A 24181-nucleotide genomic window follows, 5' to 3' on the forward strand; every position below is an offset into this window, starting at 1 on the left:
CCAAGCAGCCATCAGCAGAGGAATGGATAAACACAATATGGCATGTCCATACCCTGAAATACTATCCAGTCCTACAAAAACATGACGTACTGCCAATGTGACAACATGAATGGACCTGGAATCTATGATGCCGAGGGAAAGGAGCCAATCACAAAGGACCACATATTGTAGGATGACATTGACACGCAATGTCTAGAATATGCAAATCCATGGAGACAGAGCGTGGTTTGGAGCTGGGGCGAGGTGGGACTGGGGAGGGACTGCTCATGGGGAAGTGGTTCCTTCTTGAGGGATGCAATGTTCTAGAAGTGATCGGGGTGACGGTGACACAATTCTACCAATATAGTAAAAACCACCGAACTGTTTACATTTAATGAATTTCAGGATGTGTGAATTATATTTCAACAAAGCTGTTACAGAGAGGCGGGGGGCAGGAGAGGACCCACGGACAAATAATTGAGAGAAAGCAAAGCAAGAGAGTGTCATAGGACGTTATGATCACAAAAACATGAGATGGGAATGAAAGAAAATCCATGGGATTTCTGCTTCCAGGTGCTGAGTGGCTGGGAAGAGTCTGGGTTTTGGAGCCAGGAGACCTGGCTCCAGTCATCACACAAGCTTCTCCACCTCCCGGGACCTGTTTCCTCTTCTGAATGTAAGGGAATTGAGGAAGATGATTCACGTGCTCCTTTCCAGCCATCACTACCCACGGACTTCCAAGGATCTCTTGCTGTCCTCTTTCTTCCTTAGCATCCCTCCCTCCAAGAAAAATCCCACCTGCCACCTTGTTGCTGACACCCACAGCAAGAGAACCCACCACCTTCTGTCACTGTGATGGTGTATATTTTGGGTCTCCTTTGTGGGGGGGCATCCATAAAACAACAAGATTCCTCTTTCTTCTTAAACTGTCGCATACGATTCTAAACATAGTTAGAAACCCTACACGCACAGATCATGGGGATGGTGACCGTTAACCTACACTTTCGTGACCCCGAGGTGAATGCCGGGCGTGTCTTGACGTTTGTCTGGGGTCCAAAATGTGCCTGTGGGACCCATGGATCACCTTATTTTCCTTCTCGATTCCAGTTTATCTCTTCCGATCTTACTCAACGGGACTTGAAAGTATTAAGTACAGCACTTCATTTGATTAAACTGATTGCTCAGTGAAAAACACGACTGTCAGCTGGGAGCTGCAGATAAGCCTGTTTTCCAGGCCTTCACCGACGCTGTCATCGGCAAGGTAGAGGTTGAGGGGGCTGGTGAGCAGGAAAGAAAGAACAGCGAAGGAATTACGTTACAGTCGGTAAAGGTTAGAAATGAATCACAAGATCAGGGTAGGAAACCAAGTAATAAAATAAGTGCATAATAGCGGGTTGCCAGGCAGACAGTGGGCTAATACTGAGCTGGCAGTTGATTACAGCGGGGGCTGAGCAGGAGAGGAGAGCAGGCGAGATGGAAACCAGAGGGAGAAAGGCTAAAAGCCAACACAGAGGGGGAACGCAGAGGCGCTGTCACTCTGTCTTAGGAGAAATGAAGAAGCCAGACAAATTATAAGTGTACTTTCATCTGGAAACATGATCGGAGAGTCTGAGATTGGCACTCCTGGGTGGGGGACATGGTGCTGTGGGGTCCTGGGGGTTGCCCCCTCTGATAGGACTTGCCGAAGTTTGCAGGTCTCTGTGGAGTGCAGGACCAGGGTGATGTTGGAGGTTCTGCTGGATCTCCTTGCTTCTCCTCTGGGGAAGAGGAGAGCACATAAAGGTGGAGACCACTACCATGTTGGAGGGCCTCTGTACCTCCAGTGCGGGCTGCCGCGGGAGGTCTCCCGCCATGGCCCTAGGGAGCAGGTACTGTTCTTACGCCTCTACTTCAGATGAGGACACTGAGACAGCTTGTTTGCTCACACAACAGGGACTCTGTGCTTCTTGCCTCCCTGGTCTCTCCCTCCCTGGGCATCGTTTTGAAACCACAGACCAAGTGGTTAAACCTGCATTTCCCTATGAGGGCTGGAGGGTGGTTCCTAGACACAGGGAGGGGTTTTCATGAATCCCTTAAACTCAGACAACATTGATTCCTTTGGTCATGTCACCAGAAAGGGAATGGCTGGGGCCACTCTGAACACTTGATCTTCTTTGGCATTTGGTGGCCTTTTGGCTCTCTTCATTGGCAGTGGCTTCATCAGGCTCTTGGTCAAAATAACGCCTTGCAGAGGGTGCCTCGGTGCGTCATGGGGACAAATTGCACAAGGAGCCCTGCTGTGCTCAAACACTGGTGGTGCTCAACCGGCCTGGAAGACCGGGCAAAGACCCGATGTGCCTTGGGTTCACAGGAGAGTTTGACTCTCATGTCCTGGCAAGAGTCGGGGTCTGGAGAGATGGGGCTCCTCTGTTAACATGCTCTCGAGCTCACCCCAAATCATGCACCATCGTCAGCCACAGTGGCTTTGCTGATTGAAGAGGGACTCGATCTCCTTCTAGAAGGTTCTCTGCAGTTCTCAAAGGTCATGACCAAATGGAGAAAGGAATGCTGACTTCAGAATTATTGCCAACTTCTTGGCCAGCATACTCTGAGAGTGGGCCCGTGCGCTTCGTGGGGTGGGACCCCGCTCAGACCCCTCGCCTGTCTGTCCCTCTGCCCTAAAGCAGGACCTCTGAGCCAGTAGTCCCCTACCCCAGGGGTAGGTCCCCACTGAAGGAAACACACAGCAGAACAAAGGAAGTTTCTAGTGGAATGCCCAGGCAGAGCTAATGTTTCATGAGAATAATAGAAGGGATAATCTACTTTCTGTTGTAATTTTATTATATCTTAATGCAAAAAAGGTAAGATAAATTCCCTATGATTTTATAATAACCCCATTATTTTTATAATACCATGCTATTATCATAACCATTTTACTGCAAATGATGAAGTAACTGCATTTCTTATACATTCTCTTATTATCAATTACCACCAAGACTTTGTTTATTCCCTCCCCCTAATATTTATACTTTTACTGTTGAAAAACTTTAAAATATTTTTGAAAGTGACTCATTCAGGTCTTATGGAGTAGTTTCTGTAACGCACCAATTTACCTGCTGTCATCTCTCTTTTCAGCTGGTAAATTGCCCTGAAAGTTTTAATGAATAAAGGAATAAATTAATAATGACTAGAAAAACATCCCATTAAAACAGTGTGTGTTTGGGGCACTGAGCTGACATCTGGTGAGTGATGACTGATCATCTTATGATAAAAGACCCCCTTTCTCCCCCCACTTCCTGACTCATAAGAGTTTTTATCAGCACGGTTATATAAAAGAACAGAGCATAAGGGAAATTATTGTTTAATTTCAAAAACACAAATGAATCACTAATATAAAGTATGCTTTTGCTTCACGCTTTCAAGCCCGAGGTGACTCACAGCACCGCGCTGTGTTTTCAAAGAGATGAGCTCAGAGCAGGGTTGCAATTCTGCAGTGTAACACGATGTAACAGGTAGACAAATGAAGACACAAATGTCACATCATTATCAGAGCCAGGAAGGAAACACAATTAGGGGGCAGTGTGTTGGTGGGTGCCAGGAAGTGCTGAGCCCTGATGGAGAAGAAGGCCCGGCCATGCACAAACCACACAGAGTGCTCCGGGCACAAGCGAGAACAGGAGCAAAGGCCCTGAGGTCAGAACAAAGGTGGCTCAAGGCTGCGACCACATTTAACTCCCAAAAGAGAAGCTGACTTTGAAGGGATTACCCTTGGAGCTCCCAAGGACTGATACCGACCCTGGGATTAGCCACTGGAACAGGCCGCTAGGACAATGGACTGAGATAGTCAGGATTCTTCTGGTTGTTCTACTGCCTTCCCACGCCCCTCTCTCCCCTCAAATCAGTTAGCACAGCGGCTGGCCTCCCGGATTGCACTCAGATACGTAGCGATAAGCGTCCCAGGCACCCAGGCACGGCCAGAGCTACAACGGGACCGGTGATGGGCAAGCCTGCCACAAGTAAGTGGGCTTTTTGTGAAAATGCCTGCTGCTAGAGGTCATGACGTCTCTGTGCTCTCGGGAAGGACGTCCAGGCCTCCCTCGGCCCGGTAGGTTTCACCTCTGGCCTTGGACTTTCTTTTTTGGAGGAACAACATATGTCACAGGCAACTTTTTTTTTTTTTTTTTTGACATGACAATACCTGGAATAATGAGATATGTAAAGAACAATGAGGAGCGAAGCGTTTCTAAGTTTATTTTGAGCAGCCGTTACCTTCCACCAGTGCCTTTCAAATGTCACTTAATGAGTGTTCTCCTGTTTGTAGCGAAGCACAAAACTTCTTGGCTGTTCTTCAAAGTATCTGAGAATCTTTTAACTCTGTGCTGAACTATGTGGCAAGTCGCTCCACAATTAAAGCACTCAAAACCTTTATTTTGAAAAGCCTACGAGGTGCCCATCAAAGCAGAGAGCCCCTTCCCTTTTCGGTATGTACTGAGCTCGCTCCTCTGGAAATGTCAGCCGTGTCCTCATTTAAATAATGTGACAGCTCCCGAGAAGACATCTGATGGGCGTCTCAGTCAATTGTTAAAAGTACAGCAAAGAAAGTCCAAGAAGTTTCTTTTCTTTTCCCCCCTAAAGAATTTATCATTAATAATTCACATGAGCTACCTCATAGGTGGTTGCCTACTGAATGCAAGGATCTCATTGCTGTCTTCCGGCAAATGGGAACTGGGAAGACTCATTTGAACATGAAGGACATCTGGGATTTTTCACCTGAAAGAAAAAACAAAGCCTCAGGACTGCTCCAATAGGTTTCACACATTCCAAAACGTATGCAGGAATGTCTAAACGCAGAAGGACTTGATATAAATCACTAAACACGCATATTTTAAAAATGCGTTTTGACCCAAAGCGCCTGAATTTTTCATTTACAACCACAGAGCAGCTCACTAAAAATCCAATCTCGTTGGCGCCTGGCACATCACAGTTTTTTTCTGAAAAATGCTCAATGCTCCAAATGCTTCTGGAGCTCTTGGAACTTTTATCCTGAGGTTGTAGGTCGTTGCATAAAATAAACATCGATGTAGAAAAGACGTTAGGGTTCAAAGCCGACGGTCAAGAAAGAATTCTTGAGATGTCTTTGGTGCAAAAAGGTGGTTTTGTGCAGGGTTTTTTAAAGTGCGGGGACAGGACCTGTGGGCGGAAAGAGCTGTACCAGGGTCGTGAGGAGGGGCCCATTACACACTTACGAGTGGGGAGGGGGTTAGGGATAGTGTAAGCCTCCCAGGTATTTTGGAAACAAGGTTTCCAGCATCCTGAAGGGGCTGGCTATTGTTAGGAAAGGTCATTTATTATTGTTTGGTAAAAACTCAGTCCTGAGACCCTTCAGATGTCTATCGGTGGGCCACATGCTTGGGGGGGGGGGGTGATTGCCAGTGTGATCGCCAGCTTAGGGGGATAGAGATCAAGGAAGTTTCCAAAGGAATTTTTATATGTTAAAGTAGACTTACAGGATCCTGGTGGTTGGGCTAAGATTGCCTTTTGCCCTTAGCGAAGTGTCCACAGCGAGGCAGTTGAGTCCCTGGGGAAGGTCACTGCCTCTTTCAAGGACTTGTCAATGGGCTGTAGATAGTAAAGAAATGGAATCTTTTTCTTCCGCCTTTGTTGCCCACATCAAACAGAATCCTCTAGGGGGCTGCTGCGGAGGCTCTAGTTCCCAAGATGCTACAGGTCTGGGGAGACAAAACCTCGGCTTTCCAGTGGGCTGTGTTCAGGTTGGGTGGGAGAAGCGGGTTTCTGGGCAGGGTACCGGGGGACACGTGGGACAGAAGAGCGTGCTGGGGGTCCTGGGGGGTAGCCTTTCCTGCATCCCCAGCTTCTGTTCCTCTGCTTTCTACCCTTGGGCAAGAAGTAGAGGCCAAGTTGCAAAAGGCCCACCTCGCTGTCAGTCAAGTGAATTCTTGAGACCCCGCACCTGAGCCCCGCCCATAGACCCCACCCCCGCCCCGCCCCCGCCCAACCCCCACCTTCTTGGCAACCAGTCCCCAGGGGCTTCCGCTACAGCCCAGCTTCTAGGGGCGGGGGTGGGATCTGGAGAAACCGGTATTAGCAGGTTGATTAAGGTTAAGCCTTAATTAAGCAGTTTCTCCGCACGGGCGGAGGCGGAGGCTCTCTGAAGGAGAAAGTGTCCTCTGTGGGCGGAAGTCAGGTCGGGCCAGCCTGAGTCACCGCGCGCGCTGGCGGCCGCGGCCGGTGCGGCACAATCCACCCGGGAGGGCCCGTAATGAGCTGCCATGCTTCCTCTCGCCGGGCTTAAATTAATTTCTTCAAATGTTCCCATTAGTTAACAGTGATTGATAGAGCGAAGATATTATTAATAAAAATTAGGTACCCAGCTCGGGAATGGACTTTTGTTCGTGCCTGGGCGCTCAGCAAAGGGCAACGAGAAAGGGTATTTTCAGCAGCTTGCGGGCGGAGGAGTCGGGCGGGCGGAAACGATGCCCGCCGGTCGCCAAGGCTGTCAGGACCGTGTCCCGCCCCGAGTGTTTACGGCGCTTCACCGCGAGCTCCCGCGCTCAGCTAACCCGAGCCCGTGGGGCCTCACTCAGGACTCCTGCCCCGCGCAGGCCCGGCCGGTGCACCTGTCTCGGGGGAGGCGCGCCCGGCCCGAGCGAGAAAGCGCGGGGGGGGGCGGGCGGGGGGGGACTTCGGAAAAGTCAACAACGAGGCTCAGAAAACCGCCTGCTGGGGTGGCCTCTGAGGAGTCGGAGCCCTGTGCGCTGGGGGGAGCTGATGGGGGTGGGGGAGCGGCCGCCTCAGGAGTGAAAAATGAGCCGGCGCTTCCGCACACATAGTAGCATCAACCTGATGCAGGGAAATGAGAGAGAGGACGAGCAGACAGCACAGCGTGTGGAAAAAGTTAAATAGCGACCCGAGGAGAAACTGCCGGACTCCGTGGTTAGGGACTTAGCAGGGAGCGGGTACACTCATGTGCATTTCCTGCCGGCACAGTGCACTGGGGACTTCTTCATCCGGGCCTCCCAGGGGTGCAGAATGTGTTCCCCCACGGGGACTGGGGGGTTATCTAGCAGACTTAGCTGAGCACCTACTACATGAGGGGTGTGGCTCGAGCTGTGGAGGGTGCTCAAAGAAAGGAGAACCCAGACTCCTAGGAGTCGGGGACTCTGCCTTTGTTTTTCTGTCCCCTCCCTCCCGCGCCCCGCACCACACAGGATTCAATTGTTAAGCAAATAAGAGAATTTGTGCCCGTAAAATATGGCACTTTGTTCCTTCCAGCATTTATGAGCCTTGGCTTAATGGTGCCAACCCCGTGGTTGAGTTACCAGATCCGATCCTCGTAATTACCCTAGGAAGCGAGTCCGGTGTTGTTCTCTGGCTAACAACAGAGGGACCGGCGGAAGCAGACAGGGTACAAGTTAACTAGGGTCACGTCATCAAGAAACGAATGCAAGTATTTGCCTCATTGCGCATGCCATGGCTCCATTTCCCTACCTCCTGCAGGACACCGGAACCCTATCTGCAGATCCAAGTGTGGAGCCGGTCCCTGTTTCTGGTGACCGTAATGTCTGGAAGTGAGTGTCTGGAAGCCCCGCCCTGCCAGCCCTCTCCAGCCCCTGCCAGCCCTCTCCAGCCACTCTCCAGGACAGTGGGCCCTGTTGCCTGCGGAGTGAGCCCAGGGGGCTGGGCAGCTGAGGCCAGGCCCCACACATGACCAGGCCCTAGACCCTGCCAGTGCCCACGCCAGCTCCAGACGAGGCAGAGAAGGGTTCAGAAAGAGGCTCTTACCTCACAGCTTCCTTGCTCAAGCCAGGGAAAGAAAATGGGCATAATCTCGCCCGATTTCAGCAGAACTACGGGACAGAAGTCAACCTGATTGGAAATGAAAGAATCAGAGTCTACTGGTACGGAGGGTCCTCTACCCACAGCTTCCTAGGCTCCTGCCTCAGACACCAACTTCCTAATGGGATGAATTGTCCCCACCCCTGTGGGCTCGTGACTCCACGTACCCCTCTCGGATTTCTCATGCCTCCAACAATTACACTTTTTCTTTAAATATCCAAAACACAAAAACGAATGTTGCTTTTCCCCCTTTAGCACGTAGTTTACTTGGCTATCTCTTCAAAGCAATGCAGGCCAGTTTGGGGAAGGGGGCTGGGACAGGCGTCTTTTCCCACCAGACTCTGGTCCTTGTTCAGACAAACATGGAGTTTTCTGCACTGAGATGGGCTTTGCTTCTGTACTAGGATATGAGGACAACAGTCCTGAGGGGCCTCAATTTCTATAAAATTCAACTTGGAAAGATTTTAAGGTTCCACATCTAAGTTAGGAGACCAGCCCCTGACGAGACGGGTTGGTTGGACCCCCACCCTGGGGACTGTGTCATCGAGTCTCCGTGGTACGAATCCTCCCCCCTTGGGAGCTGAGACTGTGTTAAGATTTACCGAGTTTCAGGAATTATTCCCAGCACGGACCAGAAAAGGCATTTTCGTTCTGAGCCGCCACGTTCCAGGCAAGTGGAAGAATTTGCATAGTTATCAGCGAGCACCGGGGGAGGGTGGCGTTCAGTCCCAGAGGGACTATCATTATTTCCAATAGAGTTAACTGCCACGCACAGTGGTATCCGCTTTCTTGCGGCAAAGTAAGTGCGTTGGATTGTTTTTGTGGTAACTGTGCAATTAGTTCTTCTCGCCCCCGCGCTTTGCCGGGCGCCACTCTCTTTCCTCGGTGAGTGTGCAGGGAGCTGTACTTCACAGCGAACCTGTTCTCAGTCTGCGTGCTGAGGACTCGGGGCAGGGGCTGGCTTCCTCCATACTGCCCCAAATCCGGGGCCCTGGGAGGCAGAAGGGCCATCTCCATTTAGAAATGGGGAAATGGAGATCATCAAGGAGAAGCGACCCATCCAGGGACATCTGTCCCTTTGGTCATCTAGAATGAGCTCTTACGTGGGTCATTCTGGAGAATGGACTAGAGTACACAGACCCATGGGGGCCCTGCCACATGGCTGGGATCCTCCACCCTAAAAGTCCTACGCAAACAAAACTCTGGAACAAAGGGGATGGTGGGACGTTGGTGGTTTGGACCAAAACCTGGGTCTGCGCTGTCTACAGTGTACAGCCTGATGGGGAGAGCTAAGGCAGGGGCTGTAGACACTTAGGGCCAATGTGAGTTTTTAATTTTGTTTTGTCTTATCCAGATTAGCTGTGTTTTCCCACCCAATGTAGCTGGGTACCTATACCACCTGGCCTCTGACTGTTGACTTCCCATTTTAGTGAAACAAAGCCTCTGACAAGAAGAGAGGCTTAGGAAACCCAGGGTGACCAGTCTTCCAAAGTAGCTGAGAGGGAAATAAGGTGAGACCAAAGCCACCATGGGCCTCAGAATCCGTGGCGGCCAATGTGAGCGGCGACAACCCGACAGGACTTTATGGCCAGAAATGGCCTTGGTGCGTGTCTTACCCACCTGCATGCTGGGCAGGCGAAGAGAGTTGCCTGATTCTGGGGGAGCCGGCACTGGAGTCCACCCAGGGCTCCCGAGTCTGGGTTTTGGGCTGCCCAGGAGTGGGATCCTTGTCTCATTGAGGACATGCTGGGCTACAAACCGCAGGACACCCGACCCCAACGACGTAGGCAAAATGGTGTCTTTGTCTCATACGATCCTGGGTAGAAGCAAAGGGAGGCATGGCATGCGGGTAGTTCTAGAATCTGTCTGTCCTGACTTTGATAGGCCAAAGTGTCATGGTATGGTGCTGCAGCCTCCGTCCCAGCTGTCAGGGTCCCGCAGAGGTGATGCAGCTCTCTGAAGGGTGAAATCATTCATGGGATGGATGTGTCGTCTCATGCTGGAGTCCACCCCGTGCCTCCTTTCTGCATGGCCAGAGCGCCTTTATGCCTCTCCATAAACCCGACAGAGACAGCTCCAAAGAAAATAAACAAGATTTTATGGAGTCACTATTTCCATGGGTCACTAATGATTGAAGCAGGAGATAACCAGCCCTCTAAAAGGGTTCTAACACCTGGTTATTAACATTCATTGAACACGTCTTGTGGGCACATCTTTGCCGCAAAAATCATGCTTTATTAACATGCACCCAGCACTGTGGTTTACCTCTAGATTCATTTTTATCTCCTCGCTGTGGAAAGAATATGCAAACAACACCGTGACCCTCCAGAGGGAAGATCTTGGATGATATAAATTGTCATCTCTGCTGGGTGAGGGCGCACGCAGCCGACAATCAAGGTGTTAAGACGTGGCAAGGCCATTGGGAGAAGGGGAAAGGATTAGGTCAAGGAGCGATGGCTGGGTGGAGGGTGTTAGATACCTGCCTGCCTCCTTGAGAGGGCTTCTGATGAGCCTCCCCCGACACCTGCTCCCTACACCTGTTCGTTGTTCCCACATCTTCAAAATAGAAAAGAATCGTTTTTGTTTCTTAATTGAGGTAAAATGCACACAACAGAAACCCAACCATCTTAAAGTGTACAATTCGGTGGCATTTTGGACACTTACCGTCTGCCACCTCTGTCTAGTTCCAAGACACTCTCATCACCCCCAGAAAAGACCGCCTAACCATGATGCTGGATTAACATGACATTTTAAGGGCCCTTTCAGTTACAAGATTCTGTGGTTCCAAACTAGAAACTCAACTCATTCAACTGTAAAAACACCCTTCAGACTGCAAAGACATTAGGATTACCCCATAGGTGGAGAACGTGTAAATATTTGTCCCTAACAAACACACCTGGGATTGCCCTGGCAAACGGTTCCGTGGCAGATCGTTGCGCAGCTGAACATGTTTTCTTGCTGTTTGGAAACTCCCACGGCTGGGCCAGTCCTTGCCCATGGAGTAGCATCCTGGCATCGGAGACCAGCATTTACTTGCGCATGTAACTTTGGCTCTAGCGCAAGACACGTGAGTGACACTGCTAGTTTATCACCTTCTGGAAAACTGTCCCTTTCCCTCTTTACCAAGAAAGGGTCATGCTTTCCTGTGAGTTCAGATTCCTGAACCGAGGGGCATTTTTGTGGTGTGCATGGAGACCGGAGGCCATGGTCTTGCAGTTCAGAGCCTCAGCTTGGGAAAATGCTCTGTTTGCATCATCTGGGTCTCAGCTGTCTCACTTCCCCACGGAAGGAATGGGTTGTGATTGGTGGATTCCCAGTGTGTTTTGGCTGTGGAATTCCTTGTTCAAACAAAGATCCAATATGGAAGCCTGATGCACACCACAGATGATGTCAGGAATGCTGTGCGTGAGAAGACTCTGACCATGTCTCACGGGGCCTCCCACACCGTGCTCTGGGGTGGCTCAGTGGAATCCCCCCAGATCTCTCAGTGCACACTATGGAAGCCATCTCTTAGCTCTGCAGGCTGTCCACACATGGTGTTGATGGTCTTGAGTATTTCTGTTTTTTTTTTTTGTTGTTGTTGTTGTTGCCTTTTATTTTTGGCTCTCAGTTAATGAAAAAAACACCAATCTGTGTCTCAGTCAAACTGTCATCAGCATTCTTTGTGAGATCCCACCTGAGTTCATGGCTTCCTTTCCACGGTTTACCTGGAAGGCAGCCGTTCCCCACCCCTACCTTCACCCGCTCACACCATTTGAGTCTTGGCAGCTGTCCTGGCCGCCCCACTCTGCACAGGCTTTCCAGAGTCCTGTTCGCTCCCTCCTGGGACCCTGAGGGGAGCCAGCCTGCAGCTTCAAGGGTGTGCGGAACCTCACAAGCAGAAGTGAAGACCTTAACTCTGGGGTTTGAAACTCTTTTTTTTTTTTTTTCCCAGTGTCTATTGCTTCCTTCTCCTTCTTCCAACAAAAGCAGTTGTGTCTGGGTTCCACTTTTTGCACGTTGCTCAAAAGAGGAGCAGTCTTGCACTTTCAGCCACTGTTGAAAAAATTAGGGGGTCCCCATGGCATTTGCTCCAGAAATGACAAATGCAGCTCACAGCCGGAGACCATCACAATTTGCATAGTTCCCTCTGGGGCTGGGACCCTTCCCTGCAGCCCCGTCGACAGAGGACTGAGTGAACTTTGTCCAGGATTCTGCCCTGTGTCCCCAACGCCCTCCGCTCTGTCTGCATCACTCTCGTCTAACAAATTCGGTACGTTCGGTGGAATCTGCAACCCAGTGTTTGCCTTTTCACATTATTTTGATGAGGGACAGTTGCAAGGGAATCCTGCCAGCCTTCCCCGAGGTCAGGGTGGTAATTAAGCAACAGGCTGAGGGGCGGTGGTGGTCTACTTCTCCTACATTTTAACTGAGCTGGCTGGTTCTCTGCAGGAAGACGCCGAACATGAACACCTAAAATTTATGGGTAGCATTTAGAACGGCAAATAAGTTCGGGTTCCTCATTTTTGTTTTCAATCTATGTGCTCTTCGAGGGAACGAAACCTATCACAGTTTTATCAGCAAAATGGGAATCTCTACCCATTTGGTGAGATGGACAGCGCCGGCATAAATGCGTGTGTTGCATGTTTATGACCGTGCATTTGAATGGCTAATTTCACTGGTGTCAGACGCTGAGAACGTATCCCTCGGCGACGGGGCATTACGTCGTGGTTGAATTTAGACATGACACAAATTTATATGGTTGACAGCACCACTAAGAATGAATTCCAGTGACCTAAATGGGAAATAATTTTAAACTAAATGAAAACCTCTCATATGCTGTTTACACTGAGAGATTCGTTTGGTTGAATGAGAATCTGAGTAAATGAGACATGGCAATGGGTTGATAATTCTGGTGGGAAATGGGGACATGTGTACAGCCACTGTTGCAGTGGGAGCCAAGGCTTACTGGGTAGTCCCTTAGATACTCCTGGTCTGAGATTGCCATTCCCAGAAGCTTGTATTTCTACAGCTCCTTAAAACAGTCACAGAATTATCTCTGCAGCCCCGTGGTGGAGGCAGGCAAGTCCCTCCCCACCCCCTCCAAGGGATAGGGTGCCCACTGACTGCACTGTTGGGTTGCCTGCAGAGACTGGGGGCTTGGCCCTGTGCTCCTGACTTCTTACCCAGTGCTCTCGAAATGCCAGCGAGCAGCTCCAGAGTTCATTAAATTGGACTGGAGTTCTTACGGCTTGCAACGCGAGTTCTTTACAGCCGGCATAAAGGTCTCATTGCTCAAGTGTAATTCCTCGGAACCACCAAGCCCTCTTCGCTCCCCAGACAGTCAGACTTGCAGAGGCAGTGAGAAGTGTGCGGTCATCTCAGTGGGTACCTGCATGCAGCCCAGAAACTGCTTAGAGGATACATAGAAAATTCCAGAAAAGGAAATGGTACCTCACAAGGAACAGTATGGTAGGGTGATCCAGAGCCCCTCGGGCTTATGTTCCAGTCTTCCTTCTGTTGCCCTACGACCAGGAGCTGGGAGTAGCCATCTGGCCTTTCTGTGCCTCAGTTTCCTTGTCTGTTCATAGGCTCCGGCTCAGAACGATGCTTGGCATTGACTCATTCTATGCCTACTCTATGCTGGGAACTGTACATACAAGAATTAACAAAATAGGCAGAGATTCCTGTCCTCACAGAGTTTATTTTGGGGGTGGGGGGCCCATGGGGGACACTCAGTAAAGTTATCAGCCCCCAGCGAAGTCTGACTTTTGCCAATGAGCCATGTAGTCACCTACACTTGGGGACTTCCTTTCCATACGGTTTGCATGGTGACACCTCGCCACAGTGGTGTTCTGCCACCCAGCAGCCAGCGGGACACAAAATGTGCTGCCAACAGCCCCTGGAGTCCAGGAGGGGCACCCGCCAGCCTTGTGGGATCCAGCCCGCCCGTCAGTGGGAGGACGGAGCATTTTACATCAGCAGTGAACTGGGTCAAAGTTTAGTCAATTGCAAGTTGTGTAAGAACTTGCTGTGGCTGGTCTGGGGACAAAGGCCTCCCAGCACTCATTAACAACTATCTGTTCAATGATTATCTCCCTGGGGCTTATTGTGGTGAGATGGTCCAGAAGCTTGACCGACTGTGGCCTGGATCCAAAGTCCGGCCCCTGACGTCAGAGACGAGCCTCCCTGGGTGTAGCCGAGGGGTGGGGCCTTTCTCCTCCAGGGGATATAAGGCCAGGAGCTTCTACCCCCAACCGGCAAACGTGGCCTTCCTCTTGGGAACACGGGTTCACCAGCGGGAAGAACCTCGAAAGACCCTCAGATCTCTGATCGGGATCATCCGAGAAGAAAAAAGGTAGGTCAAGATTTTTAACTGCCGTTTCTAGAGATAACGTAGACTCATTTTCTTCTGTCCTCAGAGCTCTGGCTGTCTGGTGAGATGCCGCCCAAAGAACTATGTTGAATTTCCTTGAGGGCATGTGTTCTTTTGGTCATGAAGCCTGTGTTTTCTCTTTCAGGAAACCTTGGCGCCCGTGGCCCTTAGCACGACACTGTGGAGATGCCTCCTCAGCTCCAAAACGGCCTCAACTTCTCAGCCAAAGTCATCCAGGGCACCCTTGACAGCCTGCCCCAGGCGGTGAGAGCTTTCGTGGAGAGCAGCGTCAGGCTGTGTCAGCCTGACCACATCCACATCTGCGATGGCTCCGAGGGGGAGAACCAGCAGCTGCTGGACCAGATGGAAGGAGAGGGCATGATCCGGAAGCTGCGGAAACTCAGCAACTGGTAAGCCGGCCCCCAGCCCCCACTCCACACTCTGCGTGCTGTCGCGGGTCTGCACCTGCCAGAGGTGGGCCCACACCCAGCAGGGGGTGGGTGGGGTGGGTTGTCAACTTTTGAAAAACTTAATGAAGGGGGGAAACCATGCAGCCTTTGATACAGCCTTTGATGGGAAGACAGGCGTCGAGTGGCTCAAGTCTGCAGTGAGATAGTACTGACACACAGTCCTTGCAAACGGAATCCCTGATAGAAGTGACAGTCAGACCTGTTCTGTCCTAGAAGACAAGCACCTAGTCCAGTAAATGTCTCCTTGACTGCGCCCCAGCTGGTGTGGTTGTCCACTGTTACGGGACATTATCAGTGTGCCCGGCCTCTGCTACGTGTGGGAAGAGCTCAGTAAGGAAGGGGACTGGCCCATTCCAACAGGACACTTGGCTGAATCCTGGGCACAGATCCAATGCAAGATGGCGGCACTTCCTCTCCATTCCTAACCTGTGTGTGTTTTCTATCTGCAGCTGGTTGGCTCTCACCGACCCCAGGGATGTGGCCAGAATTGAAAGCAAGACAGTCATCATTACTCAAGAGCAAAGAGATACCGTGCCCATCCCCAAAACTGGCCTCAGCCAACTAGGTCGCTGGATGTCAGAGGAGGACTTTGAGAAAGCTTTCAAAGCCCGATTTCCAGGGTGCATGAAAGGTGAGTGAGATGTTTGTTTGACTGGGAAAAATCCAGTAAAAGCAAAGGCAAACCTCTTATTATGTCTTCCTCATGATAATTAGGACAGCCCTGAACACTCTTGTGGCCTCAGATAGCTTTAAATTCATGTATGAAACTTGCAGCGTATTGAAAATATCTGGCTCCTTTCTGGGATTCAGGAGAGCTTGGCAGAACCCGGTTGCATGTTTATGAAAATGCTTTCATTTTGGCATTCCATTCGATTTCCAGTGGAGTTTTCAAAATCAGTGGGGCGGGGGGGGGGGGCGCGGGTTGCTGGTAGCAAGAGTGTGATGCGACAGTGGGGACCCTGAGACTAGGCTCCCCTGCTGGGTGGCTGCGGGATCATTTCTCACTGGTTGCCACGGACCGGCCCCCACAGGTCGCACCATGTACGTCATCCCATTCAGCATGGGGCCCCTGGGCTCACCGCTGTCGAAGATCGGCGTCGAGCTAACAGATTCGCCCTACGTGGTAACCAGCATGCGTATCATGACACGGATGGGCACAGCCGTCCTGGAAGCACTGGGGGACGGCGAATTCGTCAAGTGCCTCCATTCGGTGGGATGCCCTTTGCCTTTAAAAAGTAAGCGTATTATTTTAGAATCAGAAGTGCAAACAACAAATAAGCTGAGCCTTCAACCTTTGCCCTGGGGGATCCCTGGGTGGGGGCGTGACGCGCTCACCTGGGATATGTCCTCCTGTGCAGAGCCGTTGGTGAACAACTGGCCGTGTAACCCAGAGCTGACGCTCATCGCGCACCTGCCTGACCGCAGGGAAATCATCTCCTTCGGGAGCGGGTACGGCGGGAACTCGCTCCTTGGGAAGAAGTGTTTTGCCCTCAGGATGGCCAGCCGGCTGGCGAAGGAAGAGGGTTGGCTGGCGGAGCACATGCTGGTAAGACGTAGCAACTTCTGCAGGCGCACGGTGGGGTCTTGGGCATGGGGTGGGGGCGTGGCACGGAAGCCCAAGTGTATACGGAAGTGCATCTCCCACGGGCGAGACCTGACCCGCCCCAAGGAGGACAGACTTAGAAATTCCACCGATGATGGGTCATGCCTCTCGAAGACTTCCACTGCAGTGGGACCAGTAGCACTCCTTTAGGCTTTGTTATTTAAAGTGTTCATTTTGATACCTGAAGACATAGATCTTGGGAATCTCTTTTTTGGGGGGCTTCTGAGCACTCTCCTAGACTGAGCCACTAACCACCAGGGGGGACACGAAGGAACAGATTAAGGAGGAATCTTGTCGCCAACAGATCCTGGGCATCACCAACCCCAAGGGCCAGAAGAAGTACTTTGCAGCAGCCTTTCCCAGTGCCTGCGGGAAGACCAACCTGGCCATGATGAACCCCAGCCTCCCCGGGTGGAAAATAGAGTGTGTGGGTGATGACATCGCCTGGATGAAATTTGACCAACAAGGTGACTCTTTCAGGCCCAACGGCTGACAGTAATCATTGGAGCTAAGTGAACTTTCGGCTTTTAAAGCATGCCAGATCCTCCCAAATCATGTTTGGATCTTTTAAGTTATTTCTACGTCTTGCAAAGCCTTAGGAATATGTATTCTGTAAGCATTCTTTAATTTAATATAGAATCTGGTTTGAAATCGAACCATATGTTGTTGCTTGTTGACACAATAAATTTGTTAAAATAGTACTGGTGGAAAAGGGACAAGGAAGAAAGTGTTGTAAAAGTGTCAAAGTGGAAGATAATGCTTAGAAGAGAAAAGAGAAATCTCTCCCAGGAATGAGGCAGGGAAAGAAGCAAAGACTTGAGAATTTGGTGCAAAAATGAGCCTGGCCAGAGCTGAGAATGTATGCTGGGCTTTCTTTGGCACGCACTTCCTACTTCTCTGGTTAAAACTTTGCAGGTAACTTAAGGGCTATCAACCCGGAAAACGGCTTTTTTGGTGTGGCTCCCGGAACCTCTGTGAAGACCAACCCCAATGCCATCAAGACCATCCAGAAGAACACCATCTTCACCAATGTGGCTGAGACCAGCGATGGGGACATTTACTGGGAAGGTATCGACCAGCCGCTGGCCCCAGGCATCAAGATCACTTCGTGGAAAAACAAGGAGTGGACCCCCCAGGATGGTGAGCCCTGCCTTGAGGCCCCAGGGCTCTAGCCTACAAGTACCACTTGTTTGGACCAGCTGCTAAGGGGTCTCTCCTCTCTTGCTGTTGTAGGAGAACCTTGTGCCCATCCCAACTCGCGCTTCTGCACCCCAGCCAGCCAGTGCCCCATCATCGACCCTGCCTGGGAGTCTCCAGAAGGGGTGCCCATCGAGGGCATCATCTTTGGGGGCCGCCGACCTGCCGGTGAGGCTCTCCTTCGTTCAGCCTGGGAATGTGGGTGTGTTGGCTCCCAGGGGACATCCGTGGAATCTCTCCTTTCTCATGACCTTGTCAGAGGGTGCCAGAGATCTCCAGCTTCCAAAAAGCCAGGATCATTGGCAAGGCACCGAGAGCCTTTCTGGATCCTTGACCTAAGGGAGCTCCATCCAGTTTAACTTTCTGTTGTGTGGCCTCAGTGGCGTGAGGCTGACGGCGGTTTTGCGCCCTTTCACTTTGAGGGGGCCAGAGTTAGCTCAGTTAGACATCATTCGGCCATGTCTTTCCATTCGGAGAGATGCCACCGCCAGCCAAAGGGTCTGTGTCAGAGCCTTTAAGGGACATTTCTTTTCTTCCGTTGCAGGTGTCCCCCTGGTGTATGAAGCTGTCAGCTGGCAACACGGAGTTTTCGTGGGGGCGGCCATGCGATCAGAGGCCACAGCGGCTGCGGAACACCAAGGTAAAGCAGAGGGGAAATCACAACCACAGAGAGTGACCGGTGGGCTCTGTCTCTTGTCTCTGCCTGTCTGTAGCTTAGTGTGAGACAGAACCGCACGAGCTTATGTCAACAATAATGTCAACAATATTATGTCACCGGTAAATGGTGCGGACATTGTCCTGTGAGAACGTTGATCAGCATCACTCCCGCTTTCTGTTAATAGGCAAGGTCATTATGCACGACCCCTTTGCCATGCGGCCCTTCTTCGGCTACAACTTCGGCAGATACCTGGCCCACTGGCTCAGCATGGCCCAGCGCCCGGGAGCCAAGCTGCCCAAGATCTTCCACGTCAACTGGTTCCGGAAAGACAAGGACGGCAGATTCCTCTGGCCGGGCTTTGGAGAGAACTCCAGGGTGCTGGAGTGGATGTTCAACCGCATCAGCGGAGAAGCTGGCGCCAAGCTCACGCCCATCGGCCTCATCCCTGAGGAGGGGGCCCTGAACCTGACAGGCCTGGGGGACATCGACACGGAGGAGCTCTTCCACATCTCCAAGGAGTTCTGGGAGAAGGAGGCGGAAGACATCCAGCAGTACCTCGAGGAGCAGGTTAATGCCGACCTCCCTGCTGGGATCGAGAGAGAGGTCCTTGCCCTGAAGCAGAGGGTCAGCCAGATGTAATCAGACCCGAGGGCTTCACCTGTGAAATCACCCCCCTTTCCAGCCCATGAGGGGGTATCGGGAGCAAGAACAAGTGGGGTGTCCCAAACCCATACCACCTGCCCTACTGTAATGAGCAGATTCGTTTTCCAGTAAGACTGTAGAGTACGGGCTAGTAACAGTGAGATCAGGGAGGGAAATCTTAGCAGGTCTCTAAATCCACTCTCCAATGCACGTTTCTTCAACCCTGAGGACGCTAGGCAGTTAGGCTTTGCTGTTTTTATCACTGCAGCTCTCAGTTAGCTGGAATGCACCGGGAACGTACTTGAGTTGTATATACGGGTGTGTGAGTGTGTGTGTCTGTGTCCGTGTGTGTCTGTATTTCTTGTTATCTGAGATGTATATAATACCTTTGGAAAAATCTTGGGCAAGATTCTCTACTAGTTGTTGCTAGAAGGAAAGGTTGCTTTATTACTGATATGTATGTTTAAATTATTTTTATATACCCTTGTTACTTACCTTGATGTGATTCCAATATTTCCCCCTAACTCTTCTTGGAAAAATTAAAAAATAAATTTTGTAGAAAAGATGGATTTGTCTGCTTGGTTTTTCTTACCTGAGCCACCAAGAAACAAGGAATGCTGATGAAGCATTGTGTGGTTGGACCCTGTCCAGAGGAGGTGGAGACACCAGGATCGCCCCCAAGAAGGGAGTGGGGGGTGGGGATGGAGGAACAGAAAGGAGCCCGATGGGAAGTGGGAGCAGAGAGAATGTCACCAGGGGGTACCGTGGCACCACAGTTGGGTTTTCTGAATTAACCACAGGTTAGAGTCTAGAAACCACTAGTTAGTGTCATTAAATGGTAGGTCTTGCATCACTGAGTGGGAGAATTTAAAATGTGCTTTTTGACAAAAGTGTGGGCCTGGGGGGCTTTGCACACCACATGGAGGAAATGGAGGCCAATTTCATGGGCTTTTGTCCATAAACTCTTTTCGACCAATGCTTTTCTCAACGGACATCAACAAGGGAAGAGAAGAGAGAAAGACAAGTGGAGTTCCAGGGTACAAGCATTCATTGAGTGCCTTCTGTATACGGAGCAGCATGCCAACAGTGGGCTACCCTGAGAGGAGCAGGTGGCGTGGTTTGGCCTCAAGCCCTTACCTGGTTCCTGGGCTCACAGTGTTTATTGGGTGATCAGTGCAAACGAACCCGAAGCTGGTTTGGCACATTCTGCAGATAAACACAGTGTCCTCCACTTGCTGTCTCCCCGTCTGGGCACGGGTGGTGAGAGCCGCATGACCCACCATGCCTGCAGCGAGCTCCGTGTTCTCCCCTTCATTGCCATGCCCCAGCATCTCGGCTTTCCTCGCTTCCACCGCCTGCAAACTCGCTCATTCCCCTGGGCTCCTTGGTGCCTTGCTCTGCGTGGAAGGTGAAGCCGAGGTCATGTCAATCTTAGAGATGGGGAAACTGAGGCCTGGAGCATTCGTTGGAGCTGGGAAACGGCAATCAGAGCTTTCTTTCCCTTTAAAGGGCTGAGTGCTGATCCAGCTCTCCCAAGAAAGCCTCATGTTCTGATGCCAAAACCACTGATGGGGAAAACCCATTTAATGGAATTAAACATTATCTGCTGTATTAATTTAAATCGAGGGCTTTCAAACCTGTTTTTTTCTTTCCCCACAGAACACTTGCTTGGCGTGTGCTCTGACTCAGAAACTGAACGTCTGGGGTGAGGAGTGGGCAAAGCAGGGGGGCGTCCACCCCAGGCTGGGGGGTGCTGGCACCCGGGCACCGGGCTTCTGTTTCTCTGCCCCTGCTGGCCTCCGAGGCAGTCCTCCTGGACGCCCCCCTTAGTGGTTTCCCAGTAGAGTTTGGGCTCCATGGTTAAGATGTCTGTCGAGGCCCCTGAGTCCTGTTCTAGGGCTTCAGCAGGCTTCTCATCCCCGTAGCAAAGCTGGCCATTCGGGAAGCTGTCCCTCTCTTGTGCAATGTCACCCACCTGCCCAGCGCCCTGGCCCGTGACCCTGTTGCCACCAGGCCCTGGGAGTCTGGGAAGCAGCCCAGAGGAAGTGCCTTACACAGAACAGAAGTGTCCAGGGGGCCACAAGGGCTCCATCCCTGCCTTTGGCTCCTGACTCACTTTCCCAAACGGTGCCAGCTGTGTTCCATCCACCTGCAGCTCCCGGTTTCTGTGCTGGGACCTCCGATAGCAATAATCAGGACGTGATGACCTTGTTTGCCCACGTCTCCATGTTGTGCCCCAGACCCTGCGAGGCAGAAAGGTAGACAAGGCCAAGTTGGTTTCGGGGCTGTGGGTGCCCGGTCTGCCCACCCCCAGCACGCACGAGCGCAGACCAACTGGGACTGATACCTTCTGCTGGAACCCAGTGTGGGTGCCGCCCCCCAGACCCCATGGGTTCCCGGAGCTGGAGTCCGGGTTAAAGCCCAGAACACAGCAGGTACACAGCAAATACTGAAGAACTCGCCTCGAAGCTCACTTGGGGCCGAGGGGCAGATGAGCGGGGCTGGGCCAGCCAGGGGCATCTTTGGGGCTTACGGGTTCATACTCTTCCCGCGCTCTCTCCTCAGCCCACCCTCATCCAGAGTCCCCGGCTGCCCACGTGCCCCTCTGAGTGCCTTCCAGAGCTTTAAGACCACCAGGCATGGGCCCTGGGGGCTTCCTTGACCGGCTCCCCTGCAGAGGACACCCGATCGTGACCTTTGCTGTCATGATTAACAATCACAGTAAATAGACACCAGGTTCCGTCATCTATGGGAAAGGGCCTGCCTCCCCCCACCTGCCCCCGCCCTCCTGCCTTTCCTGGGGGGCAGTAAACACCAGTGACCTTGGACACATCCCAGCTCAACCTCTGGCCAGCAGTGTCACCCAAAGTGATATTTATTTGTGTCATAGGGCACTAACATCCCTGTTGGGGTCTGATGAGGATAAAACAAAACAGCCCAGCTCAGCATGGACTCTGGGGTCCAGAGGGTCTGGGCGTGACTCACCACCCTTCCCCTTCCTAGCTGCATACTCCCAGTGACTGCACAAAACCCCAAGCCTCATTTTCCCAACTGTAAAATGGGCACCATAACCGTGGGGTCATGTGAGCAAGGGGCCTGGCACTCTGCTCTTGGTCTTTACTGTGGGCTGAGCTCATGCAACACCAGGAACGGGGGACTCAGGGTCCCTCACAGCCCCTCGTGGCCCACTGCTGACCAGCCCTGGGTTCCAGGGTGGCTCTGGAGGGCTGTCCCCAGGAGGAACACAGGGTCTCTAGGGGCAGGCTGGGGGTGGGGCACACATGCACCCAAGCAGCAGCCACCCAGGCCAAAGTGGGCACAGGACCAGCCTCCACTCCCTTCAGGGCTGACATTCAACTTGGTTGTGCTGGAGGGGAGAAGCTGAAATCACCCCAAAGTCTCCCTAACTTCCCCCTGCTCATCTATCCTGGGATGATGGGACCCCCCCAGAATTTCTCAAATAGCTGACGGGCTCCCAAACCTGGATCTGGATCATCTCTGGCAGTCACGGTCTCACCCGTGGCACTGTCCTCTCCCAGCGCCGACCCCTTCATATTGCACGAGCCCCCACCCAGACCTTTGCCTCAGACCGGGGAGCTGGGCAGGGGGAGGGTCCCCCCAAGCCGAGAAGACCTTGAGTCAGCTGATATCACCCCCAGTGAACTACGATGAAGTTTCCTACTTGGGGGCAAATGGCAGTTTGAGATGGAGAAAAGTCCAGAGGGAGTAAAATAAAGTGACATTTTTTTGCTGAACGGGGCAGGGGGTACCCTTGGGAGAGGTTCCGCACACAGGTTCTTGTCAAGGACCACCTCCCGGGACCACGGCGTGATGGATGTGTTTCTGATTTTTACAGAGCTGTTCCACGCACGATGTTCTCTCTGCTCTCTGCACCCCTGCACCCCCCAGCAGTGGGACAGAGCCCAGAGGTTTCTGATGTCGCAGAGCTGGGATTTAGGGCTGCCGCAGAGGAACAATGGACGTCATTGGTCCACTGTAGCACCGTGGCGGGGCCAAGAACACATTCGCTTTGCTGACACCTGTCACCGTTTCACACTGACGCTTGCTCCGGGGGCTTGCCTGTCTACCACCTGCTCGGCGCCGTGCGGCCCCCTGGGTAATGGGCTCTGTAAATGTGTGAATGCGTCAGCCGTGCCAGCCCGCTCGGCAGAACCTTTCTCCAGGCGAAGCAATTTGCAGCAAAATATGCTGTAAATATTTGTTCAGCCCAGGAAAATGACTTTAATTGCATAATTAAACTCGTTGTAGATGCTGCTTCTGGACAAAACGACTAGAGAGAAGCTGAGACCACAGCTGTCCCTCTGAGTTTGTTGAATAGACGGGACTAAACATTTGTTTGCAAAGACTTTGCTCTGCAACATCCCCCCCCACCCTGCCCCAACTTCCTTCGTGCAGTGGGGGTTTTGAGAACAGTCAGGGAGAATGGAGGAAGGGGCTTGGGGGCTCTGGGAGAGGGGAGGGGGAGAAGTTCCCCAAATCAGAGAACCAATAGCCAAAGTACCCCCCAGGCCCTTGGACAGGATCTGAGAGTTCTAGTGAACAGCCCACCTCCCACGGATAACTGATGTCTTGAGCAAACGATCCATTCCCTTAACTGGAAAAAAAAATGAGTAGATTGAAAGAAGTTTGTTTTAGAAGAAAACATTGCATCCCAGCCATTAATAAAAAAACAGGCATTCCTTCCTAAAGTAACCACATCAACATGACACCAAGGGAAAGAAACACGCCACGAAAGACAGGTCCACTCTGTAATTCCCTTCGTAGTAAATGTCCAGAATGGGCAAATCCACAGGGACAGAAATCAGATTTGTAGTTTCCAGGGGTCGGGTGGGGGGAAGCATTGAGGAGGGAGGAGTGTTAGCTAACGGGGACAGGGTTTCATTTTGGGGTGCTGAAAAGCATTCTCAAATTAGATTGGGGTGACGCTCGCACAATCCTGTGAATATATTAAAAACCATTGAATGGCATTTTAAGCAGATGAATTTTATGGTACATGGATTATATAGCTCATAACGTGGCTTGAAAAGAGAATAAATTCAACAGAAACAAAAGCGTGTCTTTTTTTTTTCCCCCCAAAAGTGTGTCTTAAGTGGCATTCGAAACCTGTTGTCTGCCAAAGGCTCTAATTGGAGGCCTGCTCTTACCTTGACAGAAAGGCAATGGGAAGGGGAAGAGGGAGGTGGCGGGGCAGGGGCAGCCCATGGAGATTCATGCCGAGGGACGACCTGAAGGATTCACAGACAATGGGAAAAGGACAGACTTTCTTATTGCGGAGTTCAGTGTCATCTAATGCCAGGCCTGTGAACCTCTCCCAGTTATTATGAACACCGTGAAAATCATCTCACCGACTTCTAGAAGAAACAGGGCCGGAGAGGACAGAGACCTGTGAAAGTCATGAGCCCAGCAGTGGCAGCACTGGG

General features: G+C 51.6%; 1 protein-coding gene and 1 long non-coding RNA gene across 2 annotated transcripts; both read left to right on the forward strand.

Moving 5' to 3' along the window:
• The first annotated feature begins 222 nt into the window (after positions 1-222).
• Positions 223-5000, forward strand: LOC125108181 (uncharacterized). Its single transcript, XR_007129834.1, has 3 exons — positions 223-243; positions 553-837; positions 3094-5000. It is a non-coding gene; the product is annotated as an uncharacterized LOC125108181 (long non-coding RNA).
• Positions 5001-14008: 9008 nt separating this feature from the next.
• Positions 14009-19305, forward strand: PCK1 (phosphoenolpyruvate carboxykinase 1). Its single transcript, XM_047746613.1, has 10 exons — positions 14009-14152; positions 14316-14580; positions 15090-15271; positions 15672-15875; positions 15999-16186; positions 16548-16710; positions 17159-17383; positions 17477-17608; positions 17985-18080; positions 18283-19305. The coding sequence occupies exons 2-10, from the start codon at positions 14357-14359 to the stop codon at positions 18735-18737; spliced, it is 1869 nt and encodes a 622-aa protein (XP_047602569.1). The 5' UTR covers positions 14009-14152; positions 14316-14356; the 3' UTR covers positions 18738-19305.
• The last annotated feature ends 4876 nt before the right edge of the window (positions 19306-24181 follow it).

Source organism: Lutra lutra, chromosome 9 (genome assembly GCF_902655055.1).
Source record: "Lutra lutra chromosome 9, mLutLut1.2, whole genome shotgun sequence".
NCBI lineage: Eukaryota > Metazoa > Chordata > Mammalia > Carnivora > Mustelidae > Lutra > Lutra lutra.